The 24,985-nt window shown below is 38.9% G+C and overlaps 1 protein-coding gene across 4 annotated transcripts in view; it reads left to right on the top strand.

The window, feature by feature from the left end:
- Positions 1-24,985, top strand: part of PCDH15 (protocadherin related 15) — an 853,821-nt gene that overhangs the window by 749,101 nt on the left and 79,735 nt on the right. For all 4 annotated transcript variants that reach the window (XM_087765707.1, XM_087765706.1, XM_087765705.1 and 1 more), the window contains 2 exons: positions 10,126-10,266; positions 12,566-12,678. In XM_087765707.1, the coding sequence (XP_087621833.1) occupies positions 10,126-10,266; positions 12,566-12,678 (254 nt within the window). The remainder of the gene's footprint in view (positions 1-10,125; positions 10,267-12,565; positions 12,679-24,985) is intronic.

The following is a 24,985-nucleotide window of genomic DNA, read 5'->3' as shown; positions in this document are numbered from 1 at the left end:
AAAACCTAAAGTGCTCATGTCTCCCAGATTGCTTTCTTAGGATTTTCTCATGTATTTATACGTATTTCTTTCACATGGCTTTGAGTGGTTTGTATTTGAAAGATGAGGGGATCTCTTGTACTTCTGTGGAGAAATCAATGCACATGCATGAGAGAGAGATCAAAATTACTGAATGTGGGATCCTTTTTCTTACTATTATAACAAGCATAAATGCATATGACAGTAACGTTAAGATAATGTTCTTCAAAATCAATGGTTGCCTTTTGATTTTTATGAAGACTTAAAAATGAAGCTACCCTTAGGCATTCAATGAATACAATAGCCATAAAAGTTAGCCAACTATGGAGGAAAGCTTTTAAAATAGTTTTTGAAAGGTGGTACTTTATTTCAAACTAATGGCTGATAGTTTTTACTTACTATCAGGCATAAATGGCTTTGTTTCTTTGTCTGACTGAGCCAAACTGTTTAGATATTTTGTGCTACTGGCAAATCTGTATTTATTTGGAGCTGGCTTTGACGTTAAGTGATGTCACAAAGTATTTCATATGAATTCACCAGAATTTTTTTTAAAAGCACACAACTTTTTCTCTGTTCAGCAAGAGTACCATCCTCTAAACTTGCTTTAAGGGAAAGAATATTCTTGGTTATCATCATCAATATTTTAGTTGGTTTTTTTGGGTTTTTTAACCTGGTGGAATCTTATTTGCACAGTACTGATACATCTCTTCTGTCAGTTTAGGAAAAGAAATATATATCTATTAAGAAAATAATTTTTGTTTTAAATTATGCATGATTATCAGGGCAGGTCCAATAAGAGCCTAAATAATTTGAAGTATCCGAGCCTGAATTTTTCTGTAGTCATTTTACAAGTAATGTAGACTATTCCCCTGTCAACATTAAACTGAATAAAAAAACAGAATAAAAGTCAAGCTAGATTTTTTTAATCATCTGCAATAAAAGCTTTTCAGACCTAATCAGCTCTTCAGAGACTGCCCACTGTCTTCAGCAAATCCCAACTTTGCTCTGCATTGTCAAATTAATATGAATTCTATGAGAATCCAAATTGAAATGCTCAGCACCTGCATATGATTTCTCTGCAGATAAGGCAAATTTGAATTTTGCAACAGCAGAAGAGTGGGTTTGGGGTAGGAAGGTGGTGTTGAGTGGCGTCAGTAGAGTTTGGCTCTCCATTTCACCCCATAGGCACCGTCCTCAGCCCGTTCCCCCTTTGAGCTGCTGGACTGGGGCTATTGTGATGTTGCCCTGTTGTTCCTCCTAGTCCCTCAACAGCAAAGGTGACAGCAGCAGTGATGGGCCTGTAAGTGGTAGAAAAAAATTTCATACCATTGAAGTCAACCTTAATAAATCATCATCTGTAGCAAAGGATGCAGGTATTTTACCTACTGTGTTACTTCTTGACTGTGGAAGTGCTCATTCAGTGATGTTCCTGAGAAAAGATCATTTATCTGTGGCTTTTGACTTCTAAAGGACAAGTCATAAATATAAATGCAAGCATTAAATGGTCAGTGAGGGTGGCATGGGTACAAAAAGTAATGTAGGTGAAAGATGAGAGGTTGGAAGAGACTTGTGGCATAGAGTTTTCTGGTTTACAGTAGCAGTGTATTTCCTAAGTGATTTAGAAACTTATAGCATATAGATATGGAAGTGCCATGAGTGACTATGATATGCTTCCAAAAACAGTCACAAGGAATAAGACTGAGCTTTTAATCTTAAATGAAGTACTGTTTGATTAATTTATTGGAGATGTACATTACATGTTATCTTGTTGTTTTTCTTTAAAAAACTCCCCCCATCAAATCTTCATGCAGTAAATTGTTTGCAACTCAGTGTATCTTACATGTATGAATGTGTATATGTGTGAAGGAATGAATGGCTGAGTCAAGATGAAGATGTGTAATTTTCTTAATTTAACTGTACAAACCTGATGCCCAAAACATTTAGCCATCATTAGAATGCAACTGTTAATAATAGGATTGGTTTGGCTGCAAAAATCTATGGATTTCTGGTTACTCTTAACAGTTACTAATTCAAAACAAAAATTATCTGTGCCAGATTCAAATGCTCCCAGGTAGGTATTTTGTTATGTTTTTATTTTGACCTGTGGATTTCCAAGTGGTCAGAAAAATCTTGGCCTGAAGGTACAAGAGATGTCTGATAGTTATTCCTTCAGGAAGAAACCAGTGCTTTTCACTAAAGGCCAGAGCAGGATTTGAAGGGCTGTCTTGAGCAAATGTCAGTTTAAGTTCTCACCACTGTTTCCTTTCCCTCCCAGTTTGAATTCACTTTTTTGCAGTGACTGAGAATATGAATTATGTTTCAGAAATTACTTTTGCATTTGTTAAAAACACTCTAATTTGAAATACTGTTCTGGTAGTTGAAATCTGGTAAATTTTGATTTGCATGTGTTTCATGGAATATCCTAAATCAACATATTGTCCTTTGGTTTATTGAAACAATCCACAGTATATTTTTTTCTACAGTTTTGAAATAGTTATATGGTATCTGACTTTTCAAATTACTTAGTACATCCTATAGTTGCTCACCCTGTCTTTCCCAGAAGAGCTTACATCTAATTCCAGACACACTACATGTAAAGGGTATGAAAATACTAAGCAGAAAGCAACAAAAACAGGCCAAGGGAGCCAGAGGGAATTATGGTAATAGACTAGAGCCATGGTTATATGGCTGCCAAGGAAAAGCTTGAGTACAGCTTCAATTCTTTCTAAATAACTAGTATACCTTAGTAAAATCAAAATCTTAAATTTTACAAACGTTGCCATTGAAATTGTTGAGAGAGTTGAGCACACTTTCTGTTTAACATTTGAATAATCCCCTTAAGGTATAAGTACTCATGTATTCAAAATATTTTGTTGTGTAGAGATCTGAAAGAAGAGAGAGAGGTAGCTTTTAGACCCGTTGAGAAGAGTTGTGAAGAAGCAGACAGGTGAGGCATCACAGCCACTGTGCAAACTGAGCTAAAAGGGTGATAACACTGTTAGGAGGCTGCACTGTGTAAGTGGGAAACAGCAGAGACAGTTGTGTGTCGAGGGTTTCCCTCACATATCATCTTGAGGTTTCTTTCCAGAAGTGTTGTCCAGCTGGAGCTTAAGGACTTTGTCTGTTTATCTGGGGTTTCTTAGTATCCAGGAGTGGATTAGTTTAGGCCATTGGACGTCATGGTCAGAGCAGGTCTGGACCCCTGCACAGTGAAGCTGTGCCTCCAAAACGCGCTTGGACTTCCCAAGCACCAGGTGTGCAGAGTGACTCAAATGGACTTTGCTGTATTTGTGTTGCCAAAGTTGCTCCAGTGAGTCCCAAATGGGTTTGACTCACTGTACACACAGTGTAAATGGGTGTCTGAGTAATCCCAGACAGAAATATGATAAAACTAAGTGAGAAACCCAATTATTTTCCACTATTAAGCTCCTTGCTTTGTTTCCTGGAAGAACTCTCATGACCCTATTTGAGTTTAGTTTCCCCACCGACTCTTTTGTGTTGAAGACAGTGATCTGACCCAAAGACAAAGTCAAAAATGGTGAAAGGTGCAAGCAGGTACCCTGTGTGAAGTCGTGTAATTTTGCAAGGGTTTTGTGTGGCTGGGAAACCACAGAAACGCTGCATCTCTGCTGGAGGTGCCAAAGAAGTGCTTCTAGCAACCAAGGTAGATGTGATAATATCCTATAGAAAAATATTTATTTTTTTTTTATTTTAGTATCCCCAGCCAGCATCTACTGCCATCTATTCTTTGGGTAAATAGGTGATCCTTTGTAGCTGAAGAAATCTGAAGATGCGGAAATCCCTCAACTTAACGTCGATCAGATGCTGAGAGAGTCCTCAGGACTGTTTATAATATTTCCCCTCTCAGTGCTCAGTTTGAGAGCTTAGCTCTCAAAGAATGACAAGTGGCCTGCCCAAAAGGAGAGCTTCTTAAAATGCTTCAGGAGAGGCAAGTGAAAACACATGGAACCAGTGCCTAGACACCACTTGGGCCATCTGGGTGCATCACCACGTCTGCACTCAGCAGCTGTACAGAGGCACAGCTGAAGTTGCTTTTAAACTGCCTCCCTCTTGCTGCTTTTCCATTCTTGGTCTCGGGTTTTGATTTAACTTAAAATAAAAATAAATGCTAACCCATATTGTACATGGCCACAGAAAAAAAGCACAGTATCTTTGTTTCCTTTTATCTTTGTATCCAAGCTAATGTATAGTCTGAATTAAAATGGCAGGGGCAGTCACTTCAGGAGCAAGAGAAAGAAAAGCAAAAGGACTCTTGTGGCTCTATGGAATGATCAAACCAAATGCACAGCAGAGCAACCGTTTGCTTTGAAACTTTAGAGGTCAAACTTGATCAGTCTCAAGGCTGGGAAGGTTTTGGTGATGAGAAAGAGCTTTAAATGTGGTTTATTTCCTGTTGTGTACCAAAGTTTTCAAATCTGTATTCTAAATGAGACAATGACATGTGGAGGGATTTGAATGGTGTTTGCTTTTTGGCCTGACAAAGAGGCTACCTATGATTATGTTCAGCAGGTCTGTACAGATGGCTGTACATAGACTAACTTATTCAAGGACACCTGAGATCATCCTTGGAAAGCAGAAGAAGTGTTTTCTTCGTTGTGAACAGTTTTTGCTTCATTGAAGTGGCGTGGTGATGAAAGATGCCAGATGATTATGTCTATGTTCTCAAAGCTCTTAAGCCTCCAAATATTTTGAAAGGAGAGCAACATGAGCTATTTGATAGATGCTTAGTTTGCTTGCTTTGTTTGTCAGAAGGTGAATATTCCCAGGACTGATATAACTCGAGGTGTTTGCTTTTCCTCTCTATGCTTTTTTTTGTATGCTTTATCACAGTAAAAGCTGGAATATTTCTTCTGTGGGCAATTCCCCCACATATTCTGATTTTGTTGATTTGAAATGTCAATAGAAACAGATGCAGAACACTAATTTTAACGAGCAGCCAGCTTCCAGAGCTCCAGAACATCCAATTTAATGGTTTATCCAATCTCGCACCTTGTAAGGTTTCTGTTCAATGGAGCCCTTTTGTCAAATTGAGAGTAATTGTCCACATTGTTTTACAGGCACCCACTAAAAGTAAGATGCTAACAGATATTTAACTAGAGATTTCACAAATATTTAACTGGAGATAAAAGCATTTTCAGGCAGTCCAGGGCTTGATCTTTTAAAAACTATTACTGTTGGATTTCATAGTCTCTGCTGGAGATTTGTATATGGGAAACATGCTGCAAATTCAATGAGTTCTTAAACTAATTTTATCTCATGGCTTTAAAAGTTCATGTTCTTTTTTGTGTTCAGCTTGTTCTAGTTAATAATTCAGAATTTCCAGATTTGGTAATTCAGAATGTCAGGCCCTCTTGTTGAGTGAGTTGCATACTAAAGAATAATATCCTCCAAATTTTAGAGTTTATATCAATAAATTTAGGGTGAATGTACGTGAGTGCACCATTCACAACCCATAGCTGGTATAAGACCCACCAAAATAATTTGCCTACTCTGGTCTGCCCCATCTTTAATGGTTACTTTACTTTGAGCATGTTACAAAGAACATGTGCAGCCACCCTGTAAATGTTGTTTTTAGCATCACTTTGCAATTTTTTTCATAGAATTAACTTTCCAAAATTTGCTTTGGTGAAGTCTTCATGATGCAAATCATTCAGATTTGTGTTGAAATCTACAGATGGAGATAATTTATTAAACTCCTTACCAGTTTCACATTTTATCTATAACAGCCTCCAAAGTTTTCTGACTTCAGTCAGAAAGTGGCATTGAGTACAAAGAGACTCAGTAAATAAGTCTGTATTCATTATGCCACTATTCCGTACTAGTACTTTTAGTGGTAAAATCCAGGTCATTTACCAGATGCCCATCTGGGATCTTCAGGAGTAGACTGCAAATGAAAGTGAAATGCATTTTTTCTGCTCTTTCCTGGGCCAAATCATTCTGGTTTTGTATCTCTGTTACCCATTTAGATAGTGGAAGTAATGATTCCTAGCTTCCTTTTGAATTGGTTGCAAAAATATGCATGAAAACAGACAGAAGTTACTGTTGTGTTCCACTTCTCACCATTTTTTCCTGACTTTATTGCATTACAATTTCTCTGCAACCCATCTATGCCTGTTGAGAGTTATCTTGACAGTGCACTTGTGCACCCTCCACAGCCTCTTTGCCCAAGGCCTCTGTGTGCAGCCTGATCGTCTAACGTAAATGTTGGGGACATTTTCATACCTGTCAGCTGTGTCACAAATGAATGTCATTTCCCCAGAGCAGATAGAAACTTAAGGAATTATGCAGCAATAAAAGAAATAATTGGAGCTGGATGAGCTTTAGATCTAAGTTTCATATTAGTCTTGAATTCTCAGGGAAACTTCGGTTTGAGAGAATGAACATGGTTCCTGCCAAGTACAATCCTTGCTCTATGGTTTATTTGAGAATATTATCTGCTATGTTCAAGTTTTGCTGTAGACATAGGAATGCATCTAAATTAATTTAGAACAGAGGGGAAAGATGATTAATATTTGAGATAATTAAAACCTGCTTCTAAATAGATTTCCCTGGGAAATCTCTCTGGAGATTTTTCTAATTACATTGGTGCCAAAATGCAGTAAATAAAAAATAAATTCTTGTTTTTTTATTTTCAGAAATGACAGGAGAAAAGTGTACTTGATAGTTATATCAGGAACAATAACCTGATGAGATTTTTGTTTATTTAATAACAAATTACTTAGTGTGTGCAGGTTTAATGATGATGATAGCTTTTAGTCTTCCAAGCAAATGTGAGGACCATTACTCTGAAACCAAATAGAGTGGATTTCAGCAGGTAATTTCCTCTTAATTATAATGTTGAAGAAAAATGACTGAGTCAGAGAATGCCAGGGGGAAAGTTGTATAATCACCTCTGTTACGCTGTGATCTCTGAAATTTCTCATGTTTTCAAGGATTTGCACTCATTAGTGTGCATGGTCCCGTGAAGTACTTTTAACTATTAACATGGTCTTTCATATATTACTTCACTAAACACCAAAATATATCTGGCAGATCCAGTTCTGAATTGTTAAAGGTGCTGGCTGGCCAGCGGCACTGGGGCGGTGTACTGGCTAGCAAACCCTTCTGGGCTGGATTTCCTTGGAGGGCTCAAAGAGGCAATGGCCTCATCGCTGCTGCGGTTAGGATCATCCAGAGGAGCAGCTCTGCAAGCCTCCCCAGAATGTGAATGTCTCAGTTGCATCCAGCCCTGGCTCGCTTCTCTTTATGTGCAAGGTGTTATGTGCACAGGGAGGAAGGCTGAGGTGGCCTGGCTGCCTTGTTCTCTGTCTTACTCTTTTAGTATTAGACTTAAGTATTCTTGTTCTTTAACAGCTGTAAAATTGATACCACCAATTAAATTCTTACAAGCTACCTATAATTTGTAATTCAAATAAATATTCTTCGCTGAAGAGTTGCTTTTCTCACATTGAAGTATGGTTTATTCATTGAATAGTCCTACTACTCATCAGAAGTTAATGTGGCAAAATCTGACACCATGTTATACAGCTCTGTAGTGTGCATTAGCATGATGTAAAATGCCTGTGCTAAATCCATTCCAGTAAAGCTTTTAGTTTAGACTTTGTATTTTGACTGAGCACTTCAGTGCACTTTTGTTGTATCAACAAAATGCTGGTGTGATTTAGTGAGCTTAAACCACTTTTGCAGCTGTTTCTATTGCTGTTTACAAAAGTAAATTTCCTGTTCCCTTGTAATTAGTAGCTGACATGGTACATTGAATATATTCTCAATAACAACAAAGCTGCTTTCTACCACATCATTGAATACAGATGAAAATTACCAATTCGCTATTAATGACACCGGGGGCTCTGATATTTGGCTGTTTAAATACAACGTAAAGGTCAAAAATGAACCTAGACTCAGAGGCATTAAGAAACTGAAATCATACTGATGACAGGACCTGAGTTTCTAAGTGCTTCTCTGAATCTACTCCTAAATATGTTTAGGAAATAACCTAGTTTGAGTTTTGTGAAATGTCCCAAGTGTCTACATATCCAGGTAACACAGACTTTGGTCTCCTGAAAAATAGTTATTCAGACATCAGTATGCAAAAAAAACCCTTTCTTTGCTTTAAACTCCTTCTTTAACGCTGCTTTTTCTTGCAGCTCTTTAGTACATAGTTTATATTTGTACTGGCTTCTCTGCTTTAGTAACCTTTTAATCTTTGAAAACAGTGGATTAGATTACTATCAATACTAGTGAAAGGCACTCAGTGAGAATGTTAAAATTTGATGTGTCCCAGACATCCTTTGTAAACAGTCAGTGGTACAATTCGTCTCATCCGAAAAGGTGATGCCTGCCAGAAGTGTCTGCTGGGTGCCAGGTTAGATGGGTGCCAGGAACTATCCTGCCACTACCAGAGAAGCTCCTCCAGGCGCACATGGCAAAGTGGCTGTTGCAGCAGAGCCTGGGGTGCTACCAGGGAGCGGTGAGACTGTGGAGATCCCAGGGACAGGCATTGCCATCCATTTTGGTTTTTCGGGACTTGATAGATCACACAGGTCAGCACAAGCTGTTGGAGCCCTCCCATCTCTCTGACGTGGGAGCAGCTGCCTCTTAGGCTGTGCTTACAGGCATGGTGTTACTTCACGTCCTCTGAAGGTCCCTGGAGGGTGACTGCTGGAATGAGATCATTGGAATATAATGGATACTTTAAGAAACTTCATTCTTCATAACAAATGTTATTTATTTAGGCAGTTAGTGTTGAAACAGTTAAATGAGGTAAATAGCCCTCTGTTAGAAAATGCTGAGTTACTGATCTGAAAAATTAATCTATTCTATCCTCTGGCAATGCCTCTTCTGATTCCTCTTTTATTTTGGTATTGTGGGTTGCATATGCAGGCAATTTGTGACACATGCGTGGGCTGGCTGTGCTTGTTCCTTGTCATTGAAACAGGGTTTGAACAGTGGGGAGGGTTCGTTACAGGGCTACTTAAAATCCATTTGCAAAACTGCATTTTCTGTTACCACTGATACGACAAATATATTCTCCTTTTTGTTTTCTGACGTTGTGCTTAGAGCCAGCCCTGATATCTAATAGTAAGTAGCACTGGTAATGCTCAGCCTCCTGCCGAGAGGCAGAAGGCCTCTGTTACAGGTGGGGAGGGCCACGGGTGTCCGGTCACTTCACACATGTGCTTGTGACTGTCTCAGCCCCACAGAACGGGGCAGGCTCGCCTCTTCAGTGAGGAAGGCGTGGATGCGAGCTTTTAGATGGTTGTGCCCAAATTGCTAGACCTGTGCAGTTCAGCCACAGAAAGACCGTGTGTTGGAATATGTTTGGAGGTGCTGCAGGCCCTATAATCTCTGTGTTTTACTTCTTAGAGATGAGGATTTTGAAATGTATTAGTTCTTCATCCCTCGGCTTTGGTGAAAAGTAAAACCTTCAGATGCTGCTGTTTGATTTGTATGTCAAAAAGTCCATTTGGGCTGCATGATGAGTTTGCCCAGGCAACCCAGTGCTGTTTTCATTTTGTTTCCTCTAAGAGAGAAGCGTGTGAATGTCACATAGGCTGGACTGTCCTGTATGCAGAACTGTAGTCTGACTTTTCAGAAAATAATATAACACACATTTTCCCATCTTCAGCAACAAGGCACTGTAACTTTCAGGACAAGCCGAGTAAGTGTTGGGGTTTTTAGAGTATTTAGAAATTTCTTGAACTTCAAAGGAGTTTTTATAATATGTTAAAATATTTTTGAAAGGTATATTAGCCAACCTTAAGCCATGCCCATCTTAGGTTATTTAAAAATTTCAGTAGTTCTAAAACAGACCACTGCTTCTGTCTGTATTTAAGTAGGTGGGTTTTTCAGCTCCCTTCTTTCCAAACCTCTGATCATTTTTCTTACTGGACCTCTCAGATGTCACTGTAAGATATTTTGGGGGGAGACAGGGAGGATGCTTAGTAACAAGCCCAGTTCTGAGGAAGGCAGACTGCAAGTTTTGTTTGTGATGGTCTGTTCACCAATGTTGCATTTTAATCCTTTACTGACTTCATGAGATGCATAAGAATACAAAAATATGCAAGTTGCTTTGTTTTTGCCTTACAGGGCACACCAGCAAGTCGAGTCCGATACAAAGTAGATGTTGTCCAGTTTCCTTACAGCGCCAGCATTTTTGACGTGGAAGAAAACTCAGGACGTGTAGTAACCCGAGTAAACCTAAATGAAGAGCCAAGTACAGTGTTTAAGGTATGAACTCATATAGCTGTATATTGTCAGTAAATGTTGCTTGCATTTGATGGAATTCCTTTTACCTTCCTGTTTTTCTGTGTTGCTTTATATTGCATAGACAGATGTGAAATTTTTGTTTGTTTCTTTACTTCTTTAATTTCTTCTTGGCACATTTCATGCCTTTTTGATTTCAGAAACATCTTGAATGGATGTGATTGCTACTGTTAAGAGGGCAGAAGAAACAGGGAGGCAGCTGAAGGAAACTTCAGTTTTTAAATTACCTTGCTGATTTCTTTGTTTTCAACAGGGCCGGCTGTCAGTGTAGCAATTTTGTGAGAACTTTGTAAGAATGGCAAGATATCTTGTAAAGAAAGTTACTGTGCAGTCGAATAGTTTGGGACTTACTGTGCACAAGTGCTGTAATGTAAAAACATTGGCTTTGAGGAGACTTAAATTACTGTTGTGTTGTTACTGTTCCTGATAAGTCTCAAGTGTAGTTAGTGTGCAGTAAGTTATGATTTTAATCAAAGCTGTTGGGACAGATCTCCCCTCTTAAATCCATGAGTAGAGGGGGTAGTTAAAAATGAAAATTGAAGTGTGTCAGTAAACAAAAAAAAATTTATCTATAACATGTGGGGGTTTATATGTAATTTCCCTACTTGGAAACTGCCCACCTTCTATATGGTCATTAAGGTGTGTTTTGTTTCTTCTTTCAGTTATTTATTTTTTAAATGAGGATTAGAGAGAGGCTTATTTGCATACTTTTCCATTGTAAGGAATAAAGCTGCCGGCTGTTTTCCACTTCTGAGTGTCCTGTCAAGCGCTACTGTGAGCTAGAATAGCGTTGAAACGTTGTCACTGTTTTAGGAACTTAGGACAGTGCTAATTTGAGTTGTTTTCAGTTTTTAACTAACGTAGTAAAACACAAAGGGGCAGAGAATTATCTCTTGGTTAACATCACCAGAGTGCAGCTTTTCTGTTGTTGCACTTTTATTTTTACTTCTCATTAATTATTTTGTGTGACTGTTTTCTGAAGCTGTGATACATAACACGCAGGTGATGTGCACATGGACACGGAGCTACATTTCTATATGAAGACTGCTCTATGTTAGGGCAGGCTAATGGGCAGGCTAATGGTAAATTTAGCAGAGCATTATTTTTCAGAAAACATGGATGCTTAGGGAAGAAGTACAGAAAAGACTCCAGAAATCAGTGATGTGGAGATTTTAAGTTGGTATTTGCATCTAGACCATTGGGCTTGTATCTGCACTGAATCTTCTGTGAATTTTTCCAGTCAATTTTTAACATACTCATACTTCCTGCAATTACGATGTCTTGCACTGGTGAGTTCCCTAATATATTGGCTGAAAAAAATGCCTTCCTTTGTTTTGAGCTGTCTTTTCAGCAACCAATTCTGAGAATAGTTTGGACTCACAGAATTGAGTCAAAAACCCTTTGCTAGATTGAGGTGCTGTCCTGCTCCATCCAGTGACCTCCTGAAATAAGGACAAATTTAGAGAGAGAGGAAGCTGGAAAACCGTCAATTACTCTATCTTCAGTGGGCTGGTCTCTCATCCTTTTGCTAGCAGATAGCTTACCTTCATATGAAAGCTGAAAACGGGTGAACCTATTTGTCCCAGCAGACAAGCACAGATTAAATAAACATATAGACATGAGTAAAGATCAGATAAGCAAAAGATTTATAATAGGCTGCCTTCGGACAAGGTCTTCTGGTCTTGTCCGTGTTTTAGCATACTGAAGGTCTCTTTCCTAAGAGGATTTTTTTGGAGGGGAGGTAATGTTAATTTTTTTGTTTTGATATCAAACCTCATTTTAAATATTAATGTCAGCAACACAGAATTCTTACCTAGCACTTTTTCTGTTTTATTGGGAGTTATAGGTGGTTTTTCAATAAAAATTGTTCCACTGCATAAATGTACGATTGAACTATATACGGTTAAAGAAGTTGAAATTGATTCTGGAGTTCTGAGTAAGGACAGTCTGCGATTAGATGTGAAGGGAATCCCCTGAGAAATGTACGTGAAGCCAGCAATGTGTTTTGGAGAGGTATTTGTAGAAGTGTTGTATTTGAATTCCAGTTTACTGTGTTTCTGTAAATTTTCTAGCAGATGGTTTAACTTGTGGATAGCTGTCACTTTTTTCCTCTATGCTTTGTTCTTCTACGATGTCTGATTTGCAGTGAAAGAAAAACTCATCCGACTTGTTAGACCTTGAAAATACAAGAAGTATTGTTGCAAGTCAACATAAAAAATGTTTTTGCCTATACTAAGAGAGTGATTTTCTGTATTGTTTATAGCTAGTGGTCATTGCGTATGATGATGGGGATCCTGTGAAGTTCAACACCACTACCGTAGAAATTGCTGTACTGCAGCCTTCAGTAATTCCACGGTTTACGCAGGATGAATACAGGTAAAGCATTTATTCATTCACATTACAACTGTTACTTTTTAAGTTGAAATAAGTTCCTGTTTGAATGCTAGTCTGAGATTCAGGGGCTACGAAAATACTCTGTTTTCAGTGTGGAAGTGCTTCCCCTGCATATACCTCAACTTTTGTACCTTCACCTGTTCGCTTTGGCTCGCGGAAGGAAATAAGACACAAAAATAAGGTTTGAATCAAAGCACCAAAAACCTTGTGTACTTAGAGCTGATAACATATTTACTGATGTTAACTCTTCTTTAGGAAATAAATTGGATGCTGCTCTGAGGAGAGAGCAGTCAGCGCTCAAGTCCACCAGAAGCACGACTGTGTGAAATTACATGCAGGACTTTTTTTGCAGCACTCCTGTTTGACAAAGTGAGGGTGGCAAAATACTTTAGAGTTGCTTCTTTTTCTTAGCCAAGTTATTTGGCAGCCAGCCATTCCCTAATCATATCAGATAGTGGTGCAATTTTACTGTCTTAACAGGTTGTCTCCAGCTGAAAAGATCTGGGCTGTAGGTGACAATGATAGTGAGGAGAGGTTTGTTTGAAATTATCCTCTCAGAAGCTGTTGAAAATGTCAGTCATGTGGATAAACAAAAAATTTTGTGCATTGAAATTGTAGCTGGGATCACCGGGGCTCTGGGTTAAGTTTCCTCCAATCTCTTTGAGTGTGTTTTGATCCTGTACACCATTCAGGTGGGACAAGAGAGAATTCAGACTCGACCTCTTTGACATTACAAGTGCAGATGATAGTTATTATTACTACAGAATCATGATTTGATAAAGTTTACCCTCTGACAATTTAATAAAATCAACCCCCTTTTCTTAAAATTAAGTAAAAAAAAAAAAAAGTGGTGCACAGGCTGATTAGTTTGTTAAATTTTGTTACAGAGTTATGGAGAATGTGTTCATAAACAGTTTGACATCTATATAATAATAGGAAGTGATGGGACCAATGCAACCAGCATCCCAATATCGAGAAGTTACAGCCTTGCTGCAATATGTGCTCTTGATTCCAATGCAGTGACATAATCAGTATTAGAATATAATGGCTTTTGTACATATATTTTTCAAAACAAAGTACTGCAGGAAATCAGAAAACAGAAATTGAATGTAATGTTATTGGCTTCAGTAGACCCTAATGAAAGGACTTGCTCAGCTGTTTTAAGGAGTTTAGATAAAAATTCATGATGTGCATTCTAGTCTTCCTCATGGTTAGAGTATTAGCATTTTGAAGCAATACCTTAAAGAAATGAAAAATAGCAAAATATTGCCAGTCGTCTACTAATTTTGTATTTAATCTTGAAACAAATACGAAATCTGAAGGAATAGTGCTAAATTCTAAACTTTGCATTTAATGATAGTGCAAATGATAATCCTTTGCTGAAGAATTTTTCTTGAGAGAGGTTATTCCTGCTGCTGCCTGTATTTTATTAGATATCTTCAAATATATGAAGTGTAGTTTAGGTAATGTAGCAAAAGGTAGTCCTTTAAATAAAAGTGTTTCCATTTGTTACTGTAATTTCAGATATCATGTCAGTGCATGTGATTTCTGAATAATTTTTAAAGCCTTTCTGTAATAGACTTAGCCTTCGGTGTTACTATTTTCAAGAACAAAATGAACAGGTCCTATATGCATAGCTGTGAGGAAAAAAAAAAAACCAACGTGTAGCTATGTTTAACAGCAGGACATGAAGATATGATACTATGAGACCTTTCCAAGATACTCCATATTTTGGGTAAATTCCAAAAGCTAATTTACCTAGCCTCAGGAGCCAGCCAGGGGGCTCTCTTAAGAGACTCTTCACTGCTAGGGGCGTACTTAGTAATGCACTTTGTTTCCTTTTTCTTTATTCCAAACCACCTTCAGCTTTAAGGAGCTTGTCCTTGAATCTTCTCTGGTGGCAAAAGTGATCCTGAGCAGTGTGCTTTGGGAGCGGCTGCAATGCAGCCACAGTGCTAGACCGCTCAGGCCACATCCAGAACGAGTCCAGCCTCAGGAGCGCTTGAGCACAGTGTGGTGCACTCTGCGATGTAGAACAGGTATTTTGCAGTTCTCGTGTCAGCCAACACAGTGTCTTTGTTTACAGGATTGTGAGAAGAGACTTTAAGTTTCAGGAGCACAGGCAGAGTTTGCATTGCCTTCTGAAAAATGAACTGAGCTCACACTTCCTGAGGCCACCTTGAGCTCCAGTTTTATCCCAGGAGATGGGAACTTTTTTTCACTACAATGAAGAAAGCTTACAGTAAAAAGTGGCTCATATTCCCTAATGCCTTTAGATGACAACTGAATAACCCATGTTATCTTCTTTTCCTTGCAAACTCATCAGGATTAGCAGAATAGCCTAGTTTCTCTTTCCAAAGAAACAGCACTACTCCATTCTTGGTAGATTCTTTGATGTACACCATCGTAAAAAAGCCTCATGAGATCTTTTGAGGGCAGCAAAGGCAGTTACTCATTTTCTTCAACGTCAGAAATTAAATGAAAACAACCCTATAACTTTCTGATTCAGTTCTGAGACTCTCTCAAACATTTTGGAGCAGGACTCGTTTTGATTCCTAAGGTTTTCAGGGATTGTCACACTCTGCAAACTGCACTTTGTATTTGGTTTCTTGACAGTGATGCAGGCTGAAACTGGCAGGTTTCGTATAACCTTATTTTTCAGTTGACATAGTATAGCTTTAGGGTGAATGTCAGCACAGAGTAATGGTGCTGCTTGCAAAATTATAAACTGTTGGATGTGGATACTAGAATTTCTGAAGGATTGAGAATTAGTGGCTTTAGAGTGGATTAGTTGATTGGTCTTTGCTTGCATAATTATCATAATCTGGATGATTCCGGCATTGTTTTTTAGCTGTTTTACAAACTCCATTTATGTGTATTTAGAAGAAGGTCACAGTTGGACAGTTTTGTAGAATAAAGCTGCCTGCGCAGTTGCAGCATGTATTACAAATCAGAAATAAATACAAAAAATAGGAGAGAGGGGACCAGATGGCATGATCAAAAAGGCATAGCCGCGTTAGGCAGATAGGGAGATAAAAGTGCAACTCTGCCTTGAGCTGTTGGTCTGGCAGCTCTCTGCTCTGTTAGAAGTACACCAGCGCATTAGGGTCTCTGCTTGGAGTCCTGTTCATACTAAGGGAGTCTTTGATTGATTATTATCCATGTCTTAAAGTGACTTCCACAGGAGGCAGCAGTCAAGTAGATGAGAGCCAGAGATTTGCATTTTACTCACTGGCTCTCCCTCTGCATTATTCCATAATTTGGGGCAAATTAATTAGTCACTTTTGTCCTTACCTTCTTTGTTTGGGTTGTAAATTATACTGCAGACTGCTAAATGCTGCTGCGCTATACATATAAAACAGAAAAAGGAAGCTAAGACCTCTGAGAACCATAAAATACAACATGGAGCAGTGGCTTTATGACAAGTGAGTGATGAAATACAGTTCCTTCCTAATGACTGAGATAGATGACGGCTAAAGTACATCAGAAAGATATCTGCTGCAACTAGTCAGCTCTTCTGGTGGGAACTAGCAAGTCAAGGCCAAGCATCCCAGCAGCCCGGGTGCAGCATGCTTTAGGACATTCCTCCTCCACACACTCACACCCTGTTAGAAGCAGAGCACCATTAGCCAGCAGGTCTGCATGATCTGGTCCAGCAGCTTGTAAAGATGCCACCCCAGGGGCTTGCAGGCTGTTAGCGTTGTTTATAAGGGCCAGATGATCCATGCCTAGTGCTCCTTGCACGTGACCATCTTCTGGGGACACCAATACACTGCAACTCCCACAGATATCTCTGTGGTGAATCCTTAGGTGTGAGCCAACTCCCTTCATTGCACTTCAGCTGGTACTGCAGCTATTCCAGTGCTCCTAGCCTGGATCTTCATTCTGAAGCCGCAGAGTTTAACTGCATTAGCAATGTGGATCCTTCTCTACTTGGATCCTTGTCTGTCCATGTCATGGATATTAAGTATGACTTTGAGAGAGCTGACAGCAGCAGTGCCTGCTAAATAAAGTGTTTTCCAAACCAAGTATTGTTTGCTTGTTCCACAAAAACGCGAAGTGTGAAGAGGCAAAAATCAAAAAGAATCAAAGGCTTATAACATGCAGACATTTAATTGTAGATGGCTAGTCCCCCTCTGAGCCCACTTGACCTTCTGCTGCCAGGGAAGGACACTGCTGCTGATGCTCTTCTCGCTGCATCTCCCTGTGGGGTGGTTGGCAGTCGGTCGGAATTTGCTGGTTCTCCAAAGCACTGACAGCAGAGGGAGGCACAAGCGCCAAACCTGGCGTATGGGGCGGTTGTCAGCAGCGTACGGGCAAGGCCTGAGCTGCTACTTCCTCTGCCTCTCTCCAGCCGAAGTGACAGCCTGGAGAGCAAGGGCCTGGGGGTGCTGGGCACAGCAAGCTGATGAAGAAAGGGGTTGCCAGCACATGGCACATGAGACTTTCTGCATCGCTGCCCAAAACAGGCTGTGGCCATTCACACAGTTTATTAAGTTTTTTAATGCTGACTTTGATCTCATTCTGCTTAGTGCTGGCAAAACAGCCATGTCTCTGGCAATAAATCACTTGCTTGGGAAAATCAAATCAGCTGTTTTGAGTGCTCCTTTCCCAAGCTATTATTTCTCTTGTCCTGACGGCTCCACCCAGATCACCTCTTGATTGAACTCCAGAGCAAGTAATTGATCCAGAAGTTTCCATTTCTTCCAAACAGGTAATGGCAGCACTTTCATTTCTTAATTAACAGTTCATAATTAGTAGCGCTATGGAACAGTGAAGACCAGATGTGAAGTGAACCTCAGATGAATATAAAGAGATTTTTTTTTTTTTTAGCAAGCCTGTCCTCTTTATGAGTACATTCTCTTTCTAAAAAAGTAAAAGTTCAAAGGGAGTTGGGATCTTCTTCTTGTTTTGTTAATTAATAAATACCACATCCTCTGCAACTAGAAGGTCATTGCTAATAGCAATGTGCTGCTGTAGCAGGAAATGAAATGCTAACTGAAAGCAGTGTCATTGGTTCCTAATTATTGCCTGTGGGCACATTAAACAGGTGTTCAGCCATTTCATAGCAGAAAAAGGAAAATACTGGAAACTTTTAGCTTCTGTTAGTATTGCATTATAGGTCCCCAACCTGTTTGAAAAGATGTGTCCAGTTGTATGGTAGTCTGAAGTTTGGTTCCAATTCATGAGGAAATATGTGAAGTTGCAAATTTGAGGCTATTACTTGATGTAAATGTAGTGTGGCATTTTATTTCTCTACTAGCAACAACACTCTACTGTGAAAATGTGTTCTGGTTAAAAAGTGAGATTTTGTGACATGTGGACCTCTTGCTCGCTCACTCAGTAGAAGATACGATGTAATGTTTTCCACTTAATTAAATGCATCAATGCTGTAGGCAGATATCACCCACACAAATAGCTGTGTATCATAGAATTTCACAAAACAAAATTAGGGAGGCATATCAGGAGTCAGTTGGAAGTGTTATTCAAAGAGGCTTTTCCCAGTTCTCTGGTTTGCTGCTGTTCAGTCAAACAGTTATTCTCATTGTGAAATAGGAAATGGGGAATCCTGCACAGCGGCACTGAGGGTATAGGTAGCATTTCATATTTGAAATCTCTCTAATTCAGTGCCTCCTTCAAAAAGGTGCCATTTGGCACAGAACAGCATCCACCATGTTGCAAATGACTGAGGCCTCCTAGAAGCAGCTGTGCTTTTCTTACCATGAGTATCCTACTAATTCAGACATCCTTCTTTACAGTGCATGAGAGAAAAATACAAGTATTAAGAGAAATGAGTTATTCCAGGGAGAGGAACAGAGACATCTATACATGTCTTAAAAAATCAGTAGTGATAAGTTCTGTACAGAAATGAGGACAGCACTGAGAATGTCCTTTGTTCAAACCAAGAGCAGAACAAGGGAAAAAAAACCCAAACCATGTACACCAGTGATTTGGAGGGGAAGGGAACATTTTTGGGTTGTAGGCAACAGCGAGATTTCCAAAGCTATTTTCTTACTGGTTTACTTATTTGTCTCTGACATGTTGCTTTGAGAAGTAATTGGAGAAGTCATAACTTGTTTCCTATAAGTAAAATGGCATTATTCAGGGAATCAAGATGCTTCCTAAATGAAACCATGTGCCAAAGTGGCAGGCTATAAACTTCTATCTTAGATCCAGCTGTTTTTTCATCAGGCTGCTCAGGAGCTGTATTTCTTTAAGCCTCTGTTTACTTGAGTTTTCTTTTTTTCCTTCCTATTAGAGCTCACTGCCATTTTAAGTAGTGCTCAGTTAGGGGCTCCTTTCCCCCTTCTTGTAACAGGAGTGCACAAGGTTTTAGTTTTGTCCCTCAAAAGTATTTTGTGTAATGATGGTAGATTTAGAGCATCCATTTTGGTAATCCTTTTCCCAGGATATCTAAGTCTTACTGCTGCTTCTCCCACCTTTCCCATAATGGAATTTACATTCACATTTTATGAATGAAAAACATGAAAGAGTGAACTACTACGGGCAACATTTTTGATGCAGCATTTCTGAGGGGGGCAGGGGGGAATAGTCAATGTTTTCCTCAAACTGAAGGTATAGAGGGATGACGCATAGGTTCCAACATGCGTTTTTAATTTGCCTCACATGTCAGTGGCTTGGGTTGAGGATAATATGTGTGATTTTTGCTTTTGGAATCAATGTTTTATGGTGGTGATCTCCTGGTACTTATTTAGTTTGTAATAAAAAAGGCGAAAGCGCACTTTAGCGTGTGGTTATAAAAAATTAGGAAATTAAATTATTTCTACAGCAGATGCTGAAACATGGTTTGCCATTGAAAAATTAGTGAGCGAGTTAGCAGATGATTATAGTGTAGTAGAAGGATCACCCTTTTTTCTGGTTTTCTTTGTTTTAGTAGTGCCACATTGCATTTTATTAAAATCTTCTACTTCTTTTTACCAAATGAAAAGGCAACTCTGATTTTATAGTGGTTTTTTTCCAATGAAATATTATGGTGAAATGAATCTAGCTGCGTGTTACCTGGTTATACCAGAAGAGGTAAGCACAGGGTCTAGGTCCGTGCAGGGAATCTGCCTTGCTCTTCTTGGGGTGGATGAGGATCAGAGCTTTCAACACCACGTTACGGTTTGATGAAATGTAGAACTAAGTCACTCTGGGAATGTGAATATGGAATAGAAATAATACACAAAGGTGGTATTAAACCCTGTCGGCTTTCGGCAGTGTATTATGAGAGTGCAAAGCTACGGCGTTATCCTGGTCTTAGAATTGATCCTTAGAATTGACCAAATTGATATCAAATTGATCCTATCAATCCTATCCTATCCTATCAATCAGTCTGTCTGACCGATTCAAGTATGTGAATGTGTCCTACATTGTGCTTGATGGGATTTTTTTTTTTCTTTTTTGCTTCTGTAGTAATCCTGACAGAAATTTTCACATCATCATGTCCTTAGCTTTAATTTAGGAAGATTGGCGAGATAACACAAATGCATTATGCCTGATGACAGAGAGTTCACGGGAACAAAATTTGACATCTGGTTTAAAAGATAATAGGTTATGACAGGGGCTCACTGTAACAATGTCCAGACTCCCCTGTCATCTGTTTTAGAGATAAATACCATGAAAAGGTCAGAATGTCTTGAACCAATCTGAGAATTGAGACAGAAAGTGAGGATATTAAGTACAGTAAAGAATACATGATCCTTTTCAGGACACTTTAAAGATAAACTGCTTGAAAAATACATCTAATTAAGAAGAAAATATTCTTTTCCAGAAAAAAAGAATTGCTGTCTCTGACAAACTGTTCAGATTGTTATAGATGCACATGGTGGAAACTGAAAATTTGAGAAAATGATCAGTTATTGCTCTAAAATGGGGCTAGGTCCTTTTTCTGAGCAAGGACAGGAAGCCAAGATAGTCTAAATGAAAGGATTAAAAGGGCTGCCATCATGATGTTTACTGCTTGTTTTCTTGTTTCTTTACGTTTTGTTTTGCTACACCAGTTAGAAATTTGTACATTTTTTTCACAATTTTAACAACTCAGCTGCATAGCCAGAGCAATTTAAGTGTTTCTCTTTGTAGAGCTGTTATTAGCTATTTTAATTTCCATATAACTTCACTGTTAGCTCACCTCATTTTAGACACACTAGTGCTCTGTCTACGCTTGACTTTTCTCCAGAAAAATACAGTTGTTTTTAATGGCTTACATAGCTTCTCTTTAATGCAAAGCATCAGACAGAGAAAAAGCCACATGAAATCACTTCCCACGAGGAGTCGGATGAAAAGAGTCTGTGCAGGAATGGGCATGCTGCTCAGAAACATGTTTCAGGTAGAGGAGGGTGGAATAACTTCAGGTAAAATGCCCTTGAGAGTTAAAAGTAGCTAAGGCCAAAATATTTTAAGAAGCTGTAATGTGAGAGAAGGTAGGGAGACGATTTTACCAGGAGAGGTCCAAGTGACATTTCAATCAAGTTGAGCTAAGAATCTTAGCAATGTAATTAAACAAAGAAATAAAATCTTTAAGTTCCAAGGTATGCTTATGGACATCCATGAACTGAAATATAATCCACAAAATAGAGTTGACTGAAGTGTCTAATACAGAGTACATACACATCACAGTATTAAACTTCAGTACTAAACCAATTTTCCAATTTATTATTGGGTTTGCTGGTTTTAAATTTAATTTTTGATTAAATCACATGTTCGTGCTTTTGGAGATAGAAGAGTTTCATGGTGAATTTAAAGCATATTGGATATCAGGCAAATTGAAAAACGGATGAGAGTCTGACGTGTTTAGCAAAGGGAAAAAGAAGCAGAAAAGAAGAGAGGAAAAGTTAAAATTTCACTGTGGACTTTGAAAATAGTTATACCCTGCAATGGATATGAATGTGTTCAGTCTTGATTTCCCCCTCTGATCAAGATACGGGTAACTAAGGTATAGCAAATTAAAAGATATTATTCTTTTAGAATGTATATCCCTTTTCAGTGTTTTTCTGTATAAATAATGACTTTATTTTTAATCCTGTTGTTCTTCTAGTTTGGGGTTGTTTTTTTTTTTTCTGAGGGGCAAACACATTTTGTGGCACGGTTTCATACTGAAGCGCTAAGCAATGCAATAGAAGCCTCAGAGTAACACAGGCAAATCTTAAACTTGTTCAGGGGTAACAAAATCAGAAGAGTGGGAGAGAAGACTTGTTATTGAACATCTATTTTGTCAATTTTAAATTACTTTATTCTTCCCAAATCCGAGGCCATCGGATACCGATCTTAGCATGGCACAAAGCGATTGAGGCTGCTCCTTTTTACACTTTGCTGCCTTTGTGCCCTCTTTTCCCACCATGGCTTGTCAGGAAGGGGTTGGGTGGCTTCATGCCGAGCCTGGGGATCCTCCAGGGTTTTTGTTGCACCGCAGTGATGGGGGCCTCTCCTGGTATCCATCCCATCCTGGATGCTGACGAAATACCATTTACTATTGCTGTGAAAACATTTAAGTGAAGATTGACCAACCTACATTGCACGTTGCTGTGATGGTTACAGAAAAATCCCATGTGAATGAATGAAACATTGGTATAGAAATATATTTATTTTGTCATGGTCAAAAGATGGTTGTGCAAAGGAAAGTGTTCAGGAGGAAAGATTAAGACTATGGGTAGATTGAGTTGCGGCTGAGGTGGCTAAAGTGTGTGTTAATTGCTGTTTATCCCATTTCACCCTAAGATTTATGGGGTGCAAGTGGATTATCATGTTAATGCATGTGACTATGTATGTGGATACCCATGCATGTAAGTATTGGGAGGGGAATATTAGAAATCACATAGTTGAGAAGATGTTTTGTTCAGAAGCTCAGAAAGTAACCGTTTCGTTTAAAACATTTCAATTAAGTCAGCACTGGACTGTGAGGCAGTGGCATGCCAGTCCCACGCAGGTGGCAGTGACAGAAATGTACTGTCAGGTACGGTCAGAGCCTGTGGCTGGCAGGGTAATGACTGTATTGGCAGTTGCACTCAGAGGCTCAATAAGGTGTTGTAAACATTATCAGACAAAAATACCTTCAGATGCTCTGAATCCTAATAATGTGTTGAAGTCACAGCAGTACCTTTCCCTTTCACTACGTTGTCGGTTTTCTAAGCCTTCTCTGGGTGGCTTGGACTGGATTGCACTGCTTTGCTAGTGTCATGTCTTCTCACAAAAATAACTGGCCTTTATCATCCAGTAATGCAAAATTATTGCATAAAAATGCCCTTGCATGTCCCCTAAAAGGGTTTCAAATAGTAGGCCTACCATTTACAAAATAAAAACCTAACCAAACAAAGAAAAAGCACTGCTGTACATCTTAGTCATTCAAAAACTGGAAAATAATGAACTTATCCCCAGAGAAAGCTTATTAGAGCTTGTAGTACAGGATAAAGAACAGTATATTGTCAGCTGAATACCATTGTCTTTTGCTGGTTCACTTCTTTACAATTCAGCAAAATGTTCTTAAGAGACCAGCTGTATGTTTTAATTCAGCTGCCGTATTGCTCCCGTTGAACCTGATCACCTTAGTTAAATCAGGCAAATGAAATCAATACAATTACTGTGGCAGTTTTCTGTCTGCTCCCTCTATAGCCTCTCATAGCAAACACAAAAGCTACTTGCTAATTGATATTGATTTGTCAATTCATTGAATTCAGCTGTGTCAGAGGGGAAGTTTTAAGGCCATTTCCATTAAAAGAATGTACCGAAAGTGTGCTTCAGATGAAATGTGGGGTTTGTGTATACACTATCATGAGGTTTTTTGTTCAAATTATGTGCCTTCAGAAGAAAAAGAAAACAACATAATATATAATGCAACATAAAAAGGATCTTTATTTTCTCGCTGGCCTGCATCTCTGACCTCATCAAAAGAGCTACAGCTTGAAATGCTTTCAGATTTGACAGCCTTTTTTCCTGTCTCTGACATTAACCTTTGCATTTGTAAAATGCACATTAATAAGCATTTTATAGCACTAGTTTTGCAGCTTAATAAATCAGGTAGCAATAATGAATTTTATTTCTGCTGCTGATAGCACACTTGAGGCAGAAGGTTGGGAGCCGGAGTGATCTGCTTTGTGCACGTGTGTTTGAGTACAAGTGAACTTACCATCATCTTTTTCTGCGAAAAAATCGGGAGGTCAGTGTTTCAGTACAGTCACTATTACACGATCCAGTGTGGCTGAGCCTGGAACAGTATTTTCTCCCCATTATTTGTACAGTGGAAGGCCTAGATATGCTCAGAAGAATTGATACCTCACCATGCTAAGCGAGATACAGTGTTTTAATTTAAGAGAGGCTGGGCCCTCCACAGGAAGCAAACTAAAACAAGTATGTAAAGCAATGGAAGATGTTACAAGAAGGGAAGGAAGAGTGCATCTTAGCCCTATGGGCTGTGGATATGGTTTGCCTTTGGCATCTTTTTTACAGGTGGTGTAATCTGGAGCACAAGCGGCCAAGCAATACAGTGCCATAATGATTAAGCTGAGAGCAAGAACTCAGGAAGAGCAAAAGAAGTATAACCCTTAGGGCAAAGTAAGGGAGCAGTCAGAGAATCTAGGGTCAGGGTGAAGGCGGACTGAATAGCAACTCGAGGCAGGAGGCAGAAGTATAGGTAAACTTCTGACCAACGTTCATGTAGGCAGAAGGCAGTTGCTGCAGAAAGCTGCAAAGCATGAAGGCAAGTACATCATCTCCAGGACAGGAGGTCATGTAATAGGCATCGTCACCCAAACTACCCAGGTCTCTTTTTTCTTTTTTTTTTTTTTTTTTTAAACGATAATGAATAATTTACCCACTGAAATTTTTAAACTTAGTTCAGTATATTCAGTGTCATTATCTAGAACTTTTTCTAGGATGTTCAAACCAATTTTCATGCCCAAGAAAATGTTCATAAGACAGAGATCAAGGGCAGATTATTGGTCTCTTGGTGTGTCATGGCAAAAGTTTGGGTTCAATAGTTAGGATTGCAACCTGGGGTTCCAGCTTTCTGGAATGGGAAAACATCGTATGGGGTGGAGTATTTGAAAAATACCTGGAGGATGAAAGAGGGAAGTCATAAAATATTCTCTGAAATGAAACCAGGTGTAGATTGTGTCCAGAATTTTGAAGATCAGTGCACAACTGAAATACTCCTTAAAGTCTACTCCTATTTAGGAGCCTATCTCAATATATTCTTATCTGTCTTTTATTTCATTATATACTGAATGAGTGCAATTTTTAAAAATGGAAAATATCTGGATAATGCTAGTTTTAATAAAGATGCATCTGCATTTAT

The sequence above is a fragment of the Nipponia nippon genome, unplaced genomic scaffold (assembly GCF_047370975.1).
Source record: "Nipponia nippon isolate SJK-2023a ecotype South Korea unplaced genomic scaffold, ASM4737097v1 scaffold_3, whole genome shotgun sequence".
In the NCBI taxonomy this organism is placed as follows: Eukaryota; Metazoa; Chordata; class Aves; order Pelecaniformes; family Threskiornithidae; genus Nipponia; species Nipponia nippon.
The sequence above is the reverse complement of the archived record's forward strand: the minus strand, read 5'-3'. Positions and strand labels throughout refer to the sequence as shown.